Source organism: Artemia franciscana, chromosome 7, assembly GCF_032884065.1.
Source record: "Artemia franciscana chromosome 7, ASM3288406v1, whole genome shotgun sequence".
In the NCBI taxonomy this organism is placed as follows: domain Eukaryota; kingdom Metazoa; phylum Arthropoda; class Branchiopoda; order Anostraca; family Artemiidae; genus Artemia; species Artemia franciscana.
In genome coordinates, this window is record NC_088869.1 from 50176528 (window position 1) to 50194781 (window position 18254).

The 18254-nt window shown below is 37.0% G+C and overlaps 1 protein-coding gene across 1 annotated transcript in view; it reads left to right on the forward strand.

The window, feature by feature from the left end:
- LOC136029421 (two pore potassium channel protein sup-9-like) overlaps positions 1 to 18254 on the forward strand; it is a 185628-nt gene that overhangs the window by 4390 nt on the left and 162984 nt on the right. Inside the window, exon 2 of the mRNA XM_065707795.1 lies at positions 5573 to 5728. Within this exon, the coding sequence (XP_065563867.1) occupies positions 5573 to 5728 (156 nt within the window). The remainder of the gene's footprint in view (positions 1 to 5572; positions 5729 to 18254) is intronic.

Here is an 18254-nt window from a genome sequence, read left to right on the forward strand (position 1 = left end):
GTTTGTCGTTATATTAAGAACCGTCCTGCAAACCTGGCCTCACCTAGTGTTCTAAGGACTTTGTCGATAAATTTTGCCCTGAGGCCTCATGTCAAATCACTAAACTTAAAAAATCGTCTTCGGAATGGAAACTTGCTAAGTCAAAGCGTGCAGCGAATAAAATTGCCGAGAATACTAAGAACAGTACCTCAGGCATCTCGGTGAGTGTGAAATCCCCACTGTTTATAGGGGCCTGAAAGGCGTACCGATCGAATACGATGAGAATCAAGTCAAATCTCTTGTACCAAACTGCGTGAAATTTTAATTGTGCAGAAAATCCCGAGTGTTCAAGGTCTACTTTGACTCGAAACAAAACCTGGATCAGTTCTTGAAAGAGTCTGTGAAAGTTGGCTATGAAAAGTTTTCCGCACGAGCATTTGTGTCTCTCCCAAAACGTTGTTTCTCGTGTCATAAAACCGGCATCTGGCATCGCAGTGGTTCAATCAGACTCTCTGCTCTCGCTGCGGAGTATGTAATCACACCTCTAACAGTGCCTCTCCGCCTTCAGAAAAAAATTTTCTGTCTAGAATGTAAAGTTGCCTTCCATACCTGTTACAGTGTAAAGTATCCCAATATTAATAGTCAACTAGCAAAGCCCGAGCTATGATATGGATCTTTCTACTACTGCGCAAACTCTACTTTCGCGGCATATTAATGGTGGACTTTTAGTCAAACTTCCTGTAATAAAAGGTTTGCTTTCGAACTGTGACTTATTGTGGCTGCAAGAACATTTTTTAACGAGTCATAGTTTAGGCCTTCTGAAAATTGACAATAATTTTGCTAATTACTAGGTGCCCGCTAAACAATTTGCCTCCAGTGGCTACCCCTTGGGTGGTATTTCGATGCTTGTTAGGACCTCGCGTTGGTCGAGTATTTTTAGTTCATCTGGTTTTGTTTTTGTTGTTTGTTTAGAAGAGTATGTTATCGTAAACGTCTAACTCCCGACTGATTGCCACAATGAACCATCCAAATTTTATTGACTTCCGCGAGTAAGAAACTAGGATCTGGTCTTTCAAAGATTCGCAAGTTAGATAAGTGTCATACTATCATGGGAGATTTGAGCTGTAATTTAACTGATGCTTTGTTATTGCGTACTTCTATTTGTCTTTTATTTTGACGATTGGCTTTGGATCTTGCCCAAAGATCCCAATTACTCTTACACACACCATTCCAGTTCTTGTCGAACCTTGACCATGCAGTTTCTTCTGCCAATCTTCAAGTGTCACCTGTTCACGTCGTTACTGACTTGCAACTTTCAGACCACCTTCCAATATCAGCATCTAACTCTTGTCCTTCTGCTCAGTCTGCTCCCACCTCACAACCAAATCAGCCTCAGGTCCAATTTTACAGGGATCGGAAAAACATCCAAGGTGATCTTTTAATAATAGTTACAGATTTTTCCCAACATAAAATTCATGTTCCGTTCTAGCTGCTTTTGAGATATACACAAGCTGATGTGATTGAAATATGGGTGTTGCTAGATATATATCTTGCATAAATTTGCTATACCCTGTGATGCACTGAAAAAACCGCTATACATTTAAACGTATACGTCGGGAGTTCACGAGGCATTGGTCCAGTAATCCGAGCATAGTTGAAGCTTGGATAAAATCCAACTTTTGGTACCATTTGTTGCCTCGGTGTGACCGTTCTCACTCTGGCGGTGTTTCTGACATTCGTTTTTCTATCAAAAGTAAGTTTGCAAGATAACTATCTATCCACATGAACCAGATAGTTGAAGAAACGTCCCAGCAAGCTTCTCTGTCTCAGCTTTCCTTCTGGAGAAATGTATCAAGAGATCCTCCTAGCGCCCACTTATCTGCTCTAGTGGAATTCGTATTTCTCTGCTGAATTCTCACGATCAAGTGCCGCCCTACATTCCGAATATAAAGATAAGCTTAATAAATTACTGTTTAGTTGTCTTACCGATAATTTTGTTATTTCGATTGATTTTGTACTGTGAGAAATCTAACACCTAAAACGTAAGAAATCTTCTGGCATCGATCAAGTTATTGCTCTTCACATTCTGTGTGGACGCAAGCTGCTGGTAAATCATAGTGCTCTTTGATGCAGATGATTGTTACCCAAGGAGTTGTACCTTCTTCTTCCACGATTGGAGATCTCACTTCAGTTCCAAAGAACTGATCTCACTTCAGTTCCAAAGAACTGACCTCACTTCAGTTCCAAAGAACTGATCTCACTTCAGTTCCAAAGAACTGACCTCACTTCAGTTCCAAAGAACTGATCTCACTTCAGTTCCAAAGAACTGGGCTGCGAGGTAAACTCGCAGCCCAGTGCTAGTCTTTCACCCCTGTAACGGTGGCTACTACCTTCTGTAAGGTTTTTGAACTTCTGTTCTTTGACCATTTTAATGTGAAGTTCTATATTCCACCTTATCAATTTGGATTCCAGCTATGTCTCGGTTGTGCCCATGCTTTGTCGGTTTTCGCGAAAGCATTGATTGATGCTGATAGATAAGGTGAAACTCTCGTGTTAGCCAGGCACGATGTTCGCAAATTATTGGATTATCTCATTCACGCCACTATGCTACTTCATGCAGCAAAACATGGAGTGAGCCCTTCATATATCAGAAAGTTCACCTAATGCTTTACCCATTAACTAAAACTGACGACTCTGAAGTCTACCCAACAGCCCCTGATATTTCTTGTCAATTTCAAAAAAGGTACCCGTCAGGGAGCTGTTTCTTCCCCTTCACACTTCAATAACGAAGTTCTTGGTGCACAATATCAAGTTTAGTCTTATCCATCAAAAGAAACGAGCCGGGGAAAATTTGCCTTATTTTAGAAAATAGGGGAAAAAACTTCTGAAAGTCATACAATCTTAAAGAAAATCTCACCATTAGATTCAGCGTATCAGAAAACCCTAACATAGAAGTTTCAAGCTCCTATCTATAAAATGTGGAATTTTGCATTTTTTGTCAGAAGACAGATCACGGATGCGTGTTTATTTGTTTTTTTTCGTTTTTTGTTTGTTTTTTTTTCCCCAGGGGTGATCGTATCGAATCAGTGGTCCTCTCGAGAGGGCTCATTCTAACGGAAATTAAAAGTTCTAGTGCTCTTTTCAAGTGACCAAAAAAATGGGAGGGCACCTAGGCCCCTCCCACGCAAGTCACCGGATCAAAATTCTGATATAGCCATTTTATTCACCATAGTCGAAAAACCTATTAACTATGTCTTTGGGGCCGACTTACTCCCCCCCCAGTCCCCGTGGGAGGGGCTGTAAGTTACAAACTTCGACTAGTGTCTATATTTAGTAATGGTTATTAGGAAGTGTACAGACGTTTTCGCAGGGATTTTTTTGGTTTGGGGGGGGGGGAAGTAGAGGGGGATTACGTGGGAGGATCTTTCCATGGAGGAATCTGTCATGGGGGAAGATAATTTTAATGAAAGGGGCGCAGGATTTTCTAGCATTATTAAAAAATTAATGAAAAATAAATATGAAAAGTTTTTTCAACTGAAAGTAAGGAGCAGCATTAAAACTTAAAACGAACAGAAATTATTAGGCGTATGAGGGGCTCACCTCCTCGTAATACCTTGCTCTTTACGCTAAAGTATTTTTAGTAATTTCAACTATTTATTCTATGGCCTTTGTTATTCAGGGGTCATTCTTAAGGAATGGGGACAAAATTTAAGCTTTAGTGTAAAGAGCGAGGAATTGACGAAGGGGTGAACCTCCTCATATACGTAATAAGAAAATACGAATATAGGAGTTTGCTAAGTCAATTTGTAAGTTACGAATATTTTTTACTAATGAAAACGTTTGTAAAAAATTAAAAGTTATAGTTGCCTTTTTAAGTAATGAAAAAATTTGAGGGCAACTAGGCCTCCTCCCCCGCTACTTTTTTCTCAAAATCTTCCGATTAAAACTATGAGAAAGCCATTTAGCCAAAAAAATTAATATGCAAATTTAGTTTTAAATGTTTATGTGCGGAGAGTCAAAATCAAAACATGCATTAATTCAAAAACTTTCAGAAATTAAATAAAAAAAAACAAGTTTTTTTAACTGAAAGCAAGCAGCGACATTAAAACTTAAAACGAGCAGAAATTATTCCGTATAGTAAAAGGGTTGTCCCTCCTCAACATTTCGCTCTTTACACTAAAGTTTTTTTATGGTTTTAAAAAGTAGAGTTGTGACAAAGAGTCAAACTTTAGCGTAAAGAGTGAGGTGTTGAGGAGGGGACAGCCCCTTTACTATACGGAATAATTTCTGTTCGTTTTAGGTTTTAATGTCGCTCATTGCTTTGAGTGAATTTTTTTTTAATCTTTGAATAGAGACAGTATCAAAAAACATTAAATTGTGTAAAGAACAAAAAAAACGTATCATTGCAAAATTTTTTGTAACATCATTACCGGATTTCTTTTCTTATAGTTATGAGCAATGTCTTTTTAAGACATGAAAAAAAGTTGAAAAACTTTCTAAGTTCAGTTCAAAATCGCTAAATTTATTATGTAAACTGTAAAAATGTTTTCAGTGCCTGAGCAATAATTTTAATGTTTTAATTCAAACTAGAAATATACCTGAAAATTTTAGAATTAGTTTGTTTTTTGCAAGATAAAATCAACTCGGTACGTGATTAAGCTTACAGGTTTGAACGCAACCAGTTATACAGTGTCAGTAGGAAGCTTAGCAAATATCATCCCTGTGTCCCGGTTTCCCTGTCGTCATTTGTGTCCCGGTCTGTAATTTCTCTTTGAGTGTCCCGGTCGTCATTTATATTCCCTGTGTCCATTTATATTCCCTGTGTCCCGGTGTCCCTGACGTCATTTGCGTCCCGGTCGTCAATTGTGTCCCGGTGTCCCGGTCTTAATGTTATGTTATGATGACGTCATATACAAAGCCTTATATACTTATATCTTGCGAATATACAACATTCTTTGCTGTCCCATTGTCTGTACATATAAATAGATTGTCAGGTTTACCGACTATTGAACATGCAACATATAATTGTCCATGGGAAAAACAATCCCTATTCAGATCTATACCTCATTATTCTAATGATGGCCCCTGAGCTTTGTTGATGGTGATTGCTAATCACACATTCCCTGTGTCCCGGTCGTTATTTATATATCCCCCTGTCCCCCCGGTGTCCCTGTTGTAATTGTGTTCCTGTGTCCCGGTCGTCATTTATATTCCCTGTGTCCCGGTCGTTATTTGGGTCCCGGTGTCCCAGTCTGTAATTTCTCTTTGAGTGTCCCGGTGTCCCGATCGTCATTTGTGTCCCGGTGTCTCGGTCTGTAATTTCGTCAGTCGGCAAACATGATTTGAGTCGACAAACAACTTCATGACGGCATAATGCTCAATCCTTATAATGACGTCAGTCGACAAACATGACGTCAGTCGACACACAAAAATGACTTCAGTCAACAGATACACACAAACAAACAACTTATTTATATATATATATATATATATATATATATATATATATATATATATATATATATATATATATATATATATATATATATATATATATATATACTTGATTCTAATTTATTTACTTTTTTTCTAGAGACAAAAAACAGACTCATGCGTCAATATAACATGACAGAAACGGATTATGAAATAGTGAAAACAGTTTTAATAGAAAGTAAGCCTCACAAGGCTGGACCTCAATGGAAATTTGCAGGAGCTTTTTATTTCTCAGTCGTAGTTATTGCACTAATAGGTAAGTCTCAAACTCACTGTCGTTTTTTTAGTATTTTCAAAAGCATCTTGTTCCATTTGTTTCTTTATTATCTTCCTAGGTATTACAGTCGAGATATTTCCTGTTTTTTTGTTACTGCCCCCTTTACATTCTTCTGTTCAGTATTACAGGAGTAGAGTTCATTCTCTGATTTATCACTACTTTAAATCTTCTATTCTGTATGTTGTAAGTATAACCTCTCTGTTTCCTGTATAATTTCTCCTGTTTAGTTGTTTCAGAAGTAAAGTTCTTCCGGCTGGTATTCCTGGAGTATAGTTCTTCTGTCTACAGTTTTACAAGATACTCCTCTCAGGAGTAGATTCCTTTTGAAACTATTGTAAATATAGGTCAGTTTCTGACTACTAGTACTTTAAATCTTATGTATAGTACTTCAGGAGTATGTTTCTCTCTTTCTGAAATAGCCAGGAATATGTTTATCTCAAATAGTAAGCTCTACGAAAAATGAAGTTCAATCCCTTTATCTATGACTAAAGTGAGATAAATCCCTTATCTTTGACTAAAATGAGAGAAAGGATGAGATGGCTAGGACATATTCTGCGGATGAAGCATGACAGAAAACCAAAGATTGTCCATGTCGGCCAAATGTGTGGGCCAAACGAAAAGTAGGTAGTTCCCGAAGGGGGTGGGAGTATTTTGTAAGGAAACATTTAAGGAGACAGGAACTTTTTGAGAGGGTGTAAAGAAGGGGGCTTTGATTAAATTGGGATGGATTGCATGCGTAGCTGTGTCGGTCTCAGGTAGCTTGGTGCTGCAGTGAATTGTTAGTAGTAGTAGTAGTAGTAGTTCTTCCTTTTTGTTGTACCTTTCTTTTATTTTTTGTTCTCTTATAATATTCAATTGGGGACTAAAGTTCATGTGTTTAGTACTTTAAAAGTACAGTTCATATCTTCAGACTGTCACTACTTCAATTCTTGTGTTTTAAATTTCAGAATTATAATTGTCCTATTTTCTTTTACATTTCTCTTGTATTTCTCTTCTCTTGCATATCCATTTCGAGCAGTAAAGATTTCTTCTGTATATGAGGAGTATGTTTCACTATCTGATTTCATGTGAGACCTACTTTTATTAAACAATATAATGTTTTTCTATATTTCATGTATAATTTGGGGTTAACTCGCTGATTATTACCACTTTAAATTTTCTGTTAAGTATTGCAAGAGCAGAGTTCGCTCTTTGAAGTCGTGTATGGCCCATAACTTTGTTTAGTAAACCTTAAATCCTTTCCCCATATCTTATATACAATGCTATTATTTATTACCTTAAATCCTAGAATGGTAAACAAAACTGAGGTTCTGGAAATATTAGGTTTAAAGCAAAGTTTGTTCAACTCAAAATGTCTACAAATTAAGAACTCCCTTCCGTCAATCTGGAACCCAGATATGGAACCAAAGATTATTCGAACACTAAATAGAAGCATTGTTTACCTTGCATTCTACCTTTAGTAAGAAAAGAAAAGCTTCTCTTTTCAAAACCCTAGAAATTAGTTACTTATTTAGATTTCGTTGCCTGTAAGAAATTCACATCACGCAAGTCATTTATCTGGAGAGGGGTAGGCCATCTCACCACGCAGTTTCAACATTAATATTTTATTAAATAATCTTGAATATGGTAATATTATTCCCCTGTCGTCATGGGCCAAGAACATTTACAACTACGGTTCACCCCATAAGGAACTTCATGTTTACCCTTGAAAAAAAAGAGTGAAAATTTTGAAATAACAATTTTTGATTCAATTTTTGAAAATAACATAGTCTCATTTAACGATGAAATATGATGAGGTTAGCAAATTGTTGTGTGTTCTGATTTCAAATATTTAAATTTTTGAGTTTCTGGAAACACCTCCATCTGAAATGATTTTTCGTGAGCGTTTCTAATTACTTTATTGTGGTTTTCACGGAATCAGAGAAAAATTAGCGCACAAATCTTGCGGATTACGAATAAGTTGTTTCTGCATTGAGGGAGATCTGCCTTTGTAGTTCAAAAATATTTGTTGTTACGGGCCGTGGTTCATCCTTTACTAAGTTGCAGTTATCACTGCAAAACCAGCAAAAATGGGCATAAAGTAATATTTCAGATTTAGCCAGTTGATCATACAATACTACAAGTAGTCTTAAAAGTCTCTTCTCGTTTTTGTATTCCATATCATGCCTCTATTCATAGCCGGCAATCGAGCTGATTTTCCTAGATAGAATCCACTTGCATACCAAACAGGTGTTAGCCTTTTCTTTTCCTAGAAACTAGCCTCGCTAGAACTTCTGTTTAAATTAGGGACTTGTGACAAAACTTTTTCTACTTTCCAAGACTAAAGCATCCAATTTCGTTAATTTAACCTGCCAATTATGAAAGAAATTTCTTGAGCCGAGATTGAGAATTCTTACAACTGGTTACAAGGCAAAGCGTTCGTTTTTTAGTTGAAAATTAAAGAAAAAAAAAACAAGCTATCTTAACTGAAAGTAAGGAGCGACATCAAAACTTGAAACGAACATAAATTACTCCGTATATGAAAGGACCTGTTCCCTCCTCAACGCCCTGCTCTTTATGCTAAAATTTTTTACTGTTTTAAAAAGTTGAGTTGAGAGAAAGAGTCAAACTTTAGCGTAAAGAGCGGAACATTGAGGTGGGACCAGCTCCTTTCATATACGGAGTAATTTCTGCTCGTTTTAAGTTTTAATGTCGCTCCTTACTTTCAGTTAAGAAAACTCGTTTTTTTATTTAATTCAGGAAAACATCTAGTGCATCCTCATAGGGGAGAGGGGGGCGAAACCACACGGGGGCGAAACCGTCCGTTGGACCTCTCGTCCAAAGTCATTTAACTAATACATTCGGAAAATCGCTGCTAGATGCCATTCATGTAGCGCACATTTGGCGGAAGTTTTGAATATTTGATGCCAAAGACATTTAAGAGGTAAAGAAGTTTTTATATACTCTCTGGAAATTTTGACATCTAAAGTCCTCGTCAAATATTTTCCAAGCTATTTTAGCTACAGGTTCGTAAGTTAGAAGGATCATAAGAGGTATGTTTCCGGTATTTTCCTCATAATTTCCATCAAGAAATGTCGGGCGGTTTCCAAAAAAAAGGTAAATTTTCAAAATGGCGTCAATAAGGGGTGACTCCGGACAGTTTTTTGGGGGCAACTCCGGACACATTTCGAGGTGTCCGGTTTCATCCCTTGCTGATGGAAGTATCTCCGAGTCTGGAATTGGAAGTAGCTAGGGCTAGGAAATTGCCAAATATTTCAATTTTATTATAGACTAGGAACTTATTAAATTCAACTTTCAAAAGACAAAAACAATATTATGCCCCGACAGACAGCAGAGCTCGTAAAGCTGGGACAGTATAAATGCATAGAAAAACCACAAAATCTCGTCATAAAAAACATACAACATACGAGTTAACAGAGGAGGTCATCCCAGCGTGAGAATCCCACAACAAACTATATATTAAAATCTATTATTCATCAACCCAGACACCCAGGCAAAGAACTATTTTTGAAGTATGTTTTCTCAACAAGTCTTAAATGAGAATTCATCTTTCCGAACAGCCGCGGAAGAATTTTTTTTGAAGAAGTCTACCCTTGTGGATGCCGTGAAACGCTACAAGAGTAGAATGCAAGATCTTGAGAAGGGTAGCCCAAGTGCAAACAATGATAATGACAGTGTTCGGGAGAGTTCCTAGTTCGTTTTTACTCCCAAACAAGAGAGAGATCTTGCTATATACCTCGAAAACTGCTCAATATTGAAACACGGACTAAATCCAAATGCAACGAGAAAGTTAGCCTAACAATGGGCAACAACTCTGAAGCTCAAATTCCCACCAAGTTGGGAGCTGAATGAAGGAGCAGGATTTGACTGGTTTAAAGTATTTATGAAGCGTAATGCCACTTTGTCCATTAGAAAACCGGAAAATACAAGCCAGGCTTGTGCTGCCGGCTTTAATGCCACTGTAATTGGTGCCTTCTTTCGTAATCTTCAGAGACTGTATAGCAAGTTACAATTTCGTCCTGGTAGGATTTGGAATTGCGACGAAACAGGAGTACCCACAGTTTTTCAGGCTCCGAAGGTGATTGCTAAAAAGGGGGCAAAACAAGTGGCACAGACCGTGTCGGCAGAAAGAGGGGGAAATACCACAATGCTGTGCTTTGTGTCTGCAACTGGTCAGACTATTCCATCAGTGTTTGTTTTTCCAAGAGTCAAGGCTGCTGAGAGAACGTATCAAGATGGACCACCAGGATGCATTGGCTTAGCCCATCGCAGTGGATGGATGAGCTCGGAAAATTTCGTTTGTTCATTGTAGCACTTCCAGAATGAACTTAAACCTAGCAAAGAGAATCCTGTTTTGCTCTTGTTCGACAATCATGAAAGACATATTTCAATTGAAGTAGTTTCCTTGTGCAAAGATAATGGCATTCATCTTCTGACCTTTCCTCTCCATTGCTCTCATCGCATTCAGCCCCTTGATGTTTTGGTTCATGCACCATTCAAACATGCCATCAGGGAGACATTGGAAGTGTCAGTGAACTTCAGACTGACGAAGAATTTTCTCCTGGAAATTTGTGCTTGTGAGGTTTAGGGCGAAAAAAACTCTGATAAACATCAAATTTTTGAACATCAAAACATCAAATTTCAAACATCAAAGATTGCAACACTATGTTTGTGAGATTGAAGAAGTGAGTGGCAGATTGGCTAAAATAAACTACCTCCGCAAATCAATTTAAAAGTTCATCTTCCCAGAATGGCCCGATTGTGCTGAAACTGATTTTGATGATATAATTATGAAGTTGCCTACTCTTTTTGCTGCAAGGGGGACAGGGCGATCAGGCAGTCAAAGGTCTTGTATTTGGGTGTGACTTGTCTCGCTATGCCATAAAATAATAATGTGAAATACCCTTAGAGTTCTTTTGATATTCCAGTTAATTCTGCTACTTTTATATTATCTGAACGCACTGTTTGAATCGTTAACTAATAGATGTCCGAAAATGCCCCTCATATGTCCGAAGTCACCCCACGGTAGGGGCGACTTCGGACACTTTAAGACGTCATATGTTTTTGGGTCTCACGGAGAAACGACTTGATGGAAGTCATTGAAAAAAAATCCTAAAAAAGATGAATATTTGAGCTTTCTGTTCTTATAAAAACAATGCTTGTATCTTTAGAAGAACATCTTCTAGGGGTCAAAAACTCAAAAACGTACGGTTTCGCCCCCCTCTCCCCTACGTCTTTTAGCCCACGTTTCAGAACCATACTTGACCACTGTCATCACTGTAGCTTTCAAGGCTCTAATCTTGGTTCACAGACTTCCAATTTTTTCAAACTTTTTTCAACTGTGAGAAAGCATCCTGGGTCTTGGCTATTCTACTTTTAACATCTTCCTTGCACGCAGTGTCTTCACTAATAATTAAATAAAAAAAAGAGAAGTTTTTCAACAGAAAGTAAGAAGGGACACTAAAACTTAAAACAAGCAGAAATTATTCCGTATATGAAAGGGGTTGTACCCTCCTCGACGCTTTGCCCTTTACGCTAAAGTTTGACTCTTTATCACAACTGTGCTTTTTAAAAGAATAAAAAAAACTTTAGCGTAAAGAGCAAGGTGTCGAGGAGGGGAAAACTTCTTTGATATACGGAATAATTTCAGTTCGTTTTAAGTTTTAGTGTCGCTCCTTACTTTCAGTTGAAGAAACTTCTTTCTTTTTGATTTAATTTCTGAACGTTTTTGAATTAATGGATGTTTTGATTTTGGCTCACCGTGTATGAATAATTCAAACGAAATTTACAAATTAATTTTCTTTGGCTAAATGGCTTTCTCATAGTTTTGATCGGATGATATTGACAAAAAAGGGGTGGGAAGGAGGTGGTGGATGAAGGGGGAGAAAGGAGTAATTTTTGATTACTTAAAAAGGCACATAGAAGTTTCTATTTTTTTACGAGCGTTTTCATTATTAATAAAGAAAATACCCCTAAAAAAAAACAAAAAAAAAACAAGTAAACACACATTCGTGACCTGGCTTCTGGTAAAAAATACAAAATTCCAATTTTTTGTAGATAGGAACTTGAAACTTTTATAGTAGGGTTTTCTGACACGCTGAATCTGATGATGTGATTTCCGTTAAGGTTTTATGACTTTTAGGGGGTTTTCCCCCTATTTTCTAAAATAAGGCACATTTTCTCAGGCTCGTAACTTTTGACAGGTAAGACTAAACTTGATGAAAATTATATATTAAAAATTATCATTCAAATACTGTTTTGTTTATGTAACTATTGGTATTAAAGTTCCGTTTTTCAGAGTTTCGGTTTCTATTGAGCTGAGTAGCTCCTTACTACAGTTCGTTACCACGAACTGTTTGATACTACCTAGGTAAGTGAAACTGTCGACTCGATCAATCTTCTTGTTACCTGACATCACCTTCAGTTTCTCCTGGTCTTAAAGACTTAGTCTTCTTAGCATTAATTTTAGAGCCTACTCTTGCATTCTGAACTCTCCGAACCTTTAAAATCCATTTATTTACGTAAAACTTTCATCTAGGATGCTTAAATCGTCAGCCTGATTTATCACCTTTCTTATAGGGGGGTTTAGTTAAGGTTTTCTTAAAATTCCTAGGTACTTCACCTATTTCAAAAATCATACTAATAATCTTCGGTTATCTACCTAAACTTCATAATCACCACATTAAAAAAAAAAAAAAAAAAAAAAACTCATTTACCATACAATCAGCACATGGGGCCTTAACGTCTTTTAGCCTTCTTAGCGCTGTCACTAATTTTTCCTCACAAAATAAACCTTCCTTCGCATTCAATGTGATGCAAACCTTTTCGGTTTGTATCTATGTCTTTTCCTGTAATTCTATTGCAGTTTCGTATGTTCTCAAAATCTTCTGCCCACTTCTCCTTTAGTTTATTAACATACCAGCAAAATATTTACTGTTATTCCGCCTGGCTGTATCTTCCAGACCATAAGCATTTTTTTCCATGGCCTCCCCTTAACAGCTCCTTAATTCCCCGGGTGCTGGTACTAATTTGAAACTTTCTTCACATGTTGATAGGGATGTTAAAGATTGATTAGGGACAACAGGAATCCTCCTTCCCCTTTTGTATCCCCCTCAGCAGTGATAGAAATCCCTAATATTCCAAATTCCCCAAGCATTCTTTTAAGTTTTATCTCAATACCAATTTTTCTTTACCAACACGCCCAGGATCAAATATTTCACCCAATCCCAATGATAAGCCCTGCATGTTAAAAACAGACAAATTGTACGAATTTCAATCCTTTCCCCATAGACTGATAGGGCAAGGAATCTCCATTTGCATAGTTATTAGATTTTGTGACACTTCTGAATAAAAAGGCTTTTTAAGATGTCCGCCAGAGTAAAGGGTGACATCTAAAAGGGCGAGATAACGGGGGCTAGGTGTCCTTCGTTTTCTTTTTATCATTTTTTTGTTAAACATTTTTAACAAACATTCTTTTTAAAAATATTTGTTATAACAAACATTTTTTTTAATGTTTTAATTTTTAAAACATAACATTTTTTAAAGCTCCTGCTTAATACCCTTAGCCATTCCTTGGATATTGCTATTTTACCCTTTAGACAGCCCTCCTGCATATATTGTGTTCTGATTTTGCTTAGCATCCCCCTCGCTATTTTCTATAACTCTTACGTTAATATCCTTAGCCTTTTTGAAGACTCGGGACCAAACATGCCCTATTTTCCTAATAACCAACCTTATATACAAACAATGGAAACTTATATAGCGTACGAGATTTGCCCCGGGGGCTGCAGGTTTTTTTTATCCCTGGAGGCATAGTTATTTTGACTTTTCGTCTATTTTGTAAAATATGATTATTCCAGAATTTCGATCTGGTATCTATGGGGAGTGTCTTTGATCAGGTTGTCTTTGATTGCTAATTACGTTTGATTTTGATTGCAGCTAAAGAAGGCATGGGAAGAGGACCGGTTGCCCTCCGACCATTTTTTGACATACCCATAAACATGTCCTGGAGGTTTAAACGGAATACCTTCAGCCGTTTTCAAGATATTGCAGATACGGGCGTTGATAAACTGAACGCATATAGGATGTTTTGATTTTACTTAACGTGTTTTCCAACATTCCCCAGAGTGTCGCCTTAATATACTTGACCTTTTAAAACACACCCAAAATCAAACATTTGGCCTTTTTTCTAACGATAAAACCTATATTTAATTAAATAAAAAAAAACAAGTTTTTTTAACTGAAAGTAAGGAGTGACATTAAAACTTAAAACGACCAGAAATTACTTCGTATATGAAAGAGGCTGCTTCCTCATCAACGCCTCGCTCTTTACGCTAAAGTTTGACTCTTTCTCTCAATTCTTCTTTTTAAAACAGTAAAAAACTTTAGCGTAAAGAGCGGGGCGTTGATGAGGAAGCAGCCTCTTTCATATACGAAGTAATTTCTGGTCGTTTTAAGTTTTAATGTCGCTCCTTACTTTCAGTTAAAAAAACTTGTTTTTTTTATTTAATTTCTGGACGTTTTTGAATCAATGCATGTTTTGATTTTGGCTCTCCGCAGAGGATAATTAAAATAAAATTTGCATTTTTTTTTGGCTAAATGGCTTTCTCATAATTTTGATCGAATGATTTTGAGAAAAAAAGAGCGGGAGAGGAAGCCTAGTTGCCCTCCGATTTTTTGGTTAATTAAAAAGGCAACTAGAATTTTTAATTTTTTACGAATATTTTTATTAGTAAAAGATTTACGTAACTTATAAATTAGCTTACGTAAAGAACTTTTGTATTCTCATATTTTTATTACATATATGAGGGGGTTCCCCCTTGTCAGATCCTCGCTCTTTACACTAAAGCTTAAATTTTGTCCCAATTCATTAAGAATGACCCCAGAATTATAAAAGCCGTAGAATAAATAGTTGAAATTACTAAAAATACTTTAGCGTAAAGAGCGAGGTATTAGGAGGAGGTGAGCCCCTCAAACGGGGAAAAATTTCTGTTTGTTTTAAGTTTTTAATGCTGCTCCTTACTTCCAGCTGAAAGAACTTTTTCATATTTATTTTTTCATTTTTTTTTAAATAATGCTAGTAAATCCTGCGCTCCCTTCATGGAGATTTTCTTCCCCTATGACAAACTATCGATGGAAAGTTCTCCCAGCATATCCCCCTCTTCTCAACCCCTCCCCCAACCAAAAAAATCCTCCTGAAAACGCCGGTACACTTCCCAATAACCATTACTATATGTAAGCACTGGTCAAAGTTTGTAACTTGTTGCCCCTCCCACGGGGACTGTGGGGGAGTAAGTCGTCCCCAAAGACATAGTTATAAGGTTTTTCGACTACGTTGAATAAAATGGTTATCTCAGAATTTTGATCTGTTGACTTTGGTAAAATAATTAGCGTGGGAGGGGGCCTAGGTGCCCTCCAATTTTTTTGGTCACTAAAAAGGGCACTAGAACTTTTCATTTCCGTTAGAATGAGCCCTCTTGCAGCATTCTAGGACAACTGGGTCGATACGATCACCCCTGGGGAAAAAAAAAAACAAAAAAAAACAAATAAACACGCATCCGTGATCTGCCTTCTGGCAAAAAATACAGAATTCAACATTTTTGTAGATAGGAGCTTGAAACTTCTACAGTAGGGTTCTCTGATACGCTGAATCTGATGGTGTGATTTTCGTCAAGATTCTATGACTTCTAGGGGGCGTTTCCCCCTATTTTCTAAACTAACGCAAATTTTCTCAGGCTCTAAACTTTTGATGGGTAAAACTAAACTTAATGAAACTTATATATTTAAAATCAGCATTAAAATGCGATTCTTTTGATGTATGTATTGGTATCAAAATTCTATTTTTTAGAGTTTTGGTTACTATTGAGCCGGGTCGCTCCTTACTACAGTTCGTTACCACGAACTGTTTGAAACAGAGTAAGTTGTTTAATTTACAATCCTTGCCCTGGGGACTGTAGGGGTCATTGTTTCCTTGGAGATATAACTACTAATACTTTCGACTATTTTGAAAAAAATCGCTTTTTCAAAATTTTTATCAGTTTTGAAGGGAGGGGACAGCTGAAAGGGCAGAGGGGCTTGTAGCCCTCCACTAACTTTTCAACATACCCCTCAACATATCTCGTAATACCCTCGGCTATTCTCTAGATATTGCTGAAACACCCTCTCGACAAACAGCATACACATAATATGTTTTGATTGTGCACGGCATGCCTCTCCAGGGCTGTAACGGGTCATATTATCCACATAAGAATAGTTATTTTACCTTCAGGCTATTTTGAACAAGAAGGCTATTTCAAAACTTTTCTCGAAAGTTTTTGGAGAGAGGGCAGCTAAAGCGGTCATGGGAGGGGAAAAGAGAACTGGCATTTTTCCAACAGCTCTAAAACATCCCTCTCAAAATGTCCTAAAATTTTGAATTAATACACTCAGCCATTCTTAAGATATTGCAGATCCGCCTTTTTGATAAACTGGATGCACATAGTGCCTATCAATTTAGTTTAAGACAACCCTCAATATTGTCTGAGTTTTCACCTTAATACCCTTGGCCTTTTCGAATACATCCAAAATCAAAATTTTTCCCTTTCCCTAATAAAATTTCTAACAAATTTACAATCCTTGCCCAAAGGCTGTGAGGAGCATGGTATCCCTGGGGCACATCTATTGATCCTTTTGGGTAGTTTGAACAAAATGATAATCACAAAATTTCAATCGGTGTTGAGGAGGGGGGCACCTGAATAAGGCGCATATGGGGGGTCTCCCTCTAGTCACTGCTCAACATCTCTTCAACGTACCTTGAAAGTTTCAGTTTAATTCCTTCAGCCATTCCATATATATTGCTTATTTTCTCTTTTGACAACCAGCAAGCACATAGTGTGCTTTGATTGTTTTCGGCATTCCTCTCAACATTTCCTTAAAGTTTTACTTTAACGTCTTATGGCTTTTTGAATATTTCCAATCAAATGAGCCGCCTCCAAGGTTTACGACCACCTCTTCCATATAAAGTTCCTCTGGGAAAAACTATAATAATAGATTGAAGCCTTGTGGCTCTTTACTTTAGGCAACGCTGTAGGGTTGCCTCCGATCTTGATTATTATTAAATAAAAAAAAAGTTTTTTTTAACTGAAAGTAAGGAGCGACATTAAAACTTAAAACGAACAGAAATTACTCCGTATATGAAATTGGTTGTCCCCTCCTCAACGCCTCGCTCTTTACGCTAGAGTTTTTAATTGTTTTAAAAAGTAGAGCAATGGCAAAGAGTCAAACTTTAGCGTAAAGAGCGAGGGATTGCGGAGAGGACAACCCATTTCATATACGGAGTAGTTTCTGTTCGTTCTAAGTTTTAATGTCGCTCCTTACTTCCAGTTAAAAAACTAGTTTTTTTTATTTAATATCTGAACTTTTTGAATTAATGCATGTTTGATTTTGGCTCTCCGCATATAAATTATTAAAATGAAATTTGTATATTAATTCTTTTTTTGGATAAATGACTATCTCTTAGTTTTGATCAGATGCTTTTGAGAAATAAAGGGTGGGGAAGGAGGCCTAATTGCCCTCCAATTTTTCGATTACTTTAAAAGGCAACTAGAACTTTTAATTTTTAACGAACGTTTTTATTAGTAAAAAATATACGTAACTTAAGAATTAACTTACGTAACAAACTTTTATATTCTTATATTTTTATTGTGTGTACAAGGGGGTTTGTACCCTCGTTAATACCTCGCTCTTTACACTAAATCGTAAGTTTTGTCCCAATTCTTTAAGAATGACCCCTGAATCAAAAAGGCCGTAGAATAAATAGTTGAAATTACTAAAAATATTTTAGCATAAAGAGCGAGGTATTTATCTCCTCCTAAATACCTCGCTCTTTATGCTAAAGTATTTTTAGAACCCCTCATATGCGTAATAATCTCTGTTCGTTTTAAATTTCAATGCTATTCCTTACTTTCATTTGAAAATACGTTTTCATGTTTATTTTTTCATTGTTTTTTTATAGTAATGCTAGAAAATCCTGCGCCCTTTTCATTGAATTTTTCTTCCCTCATGACATATTCCTCGAAGGAAAGATCCTCCCACAAAGCCCTCTCCCATCAACCCCACCCCCAAGCCAAAAAATCCCCATGAAAACGTCTGTACACTTCCCAATAACCATTACTGTATGTAAACACTGGTCAAAGTTTGTAACTTGCGGCCCCTCCCCCAGGGATTGTGGGGGAGTAAGTCATTCCCAAAGACATAGTAATCATGGTTTTCGACTATGCGGAACAAAATGAATATCTTAAAATTTTAATCTGTTTACTTTTGGAAAAAAATTAGCGTGGGAGGGGGCCTATTTGCCCTCCAATTTTTTTATCACTTAAAAAGGGCACTAGAACTTTTCATTTCCGTAAGAATGAGCCCTCTTGCGACACTCTAAGACCACCTGGTCGATACGATGACCCCTGGGGAAAAGAAAAAAAAAACAACAAACAAACAATTAAACACGCACCCGTGATTTGTCTTCTGGCAA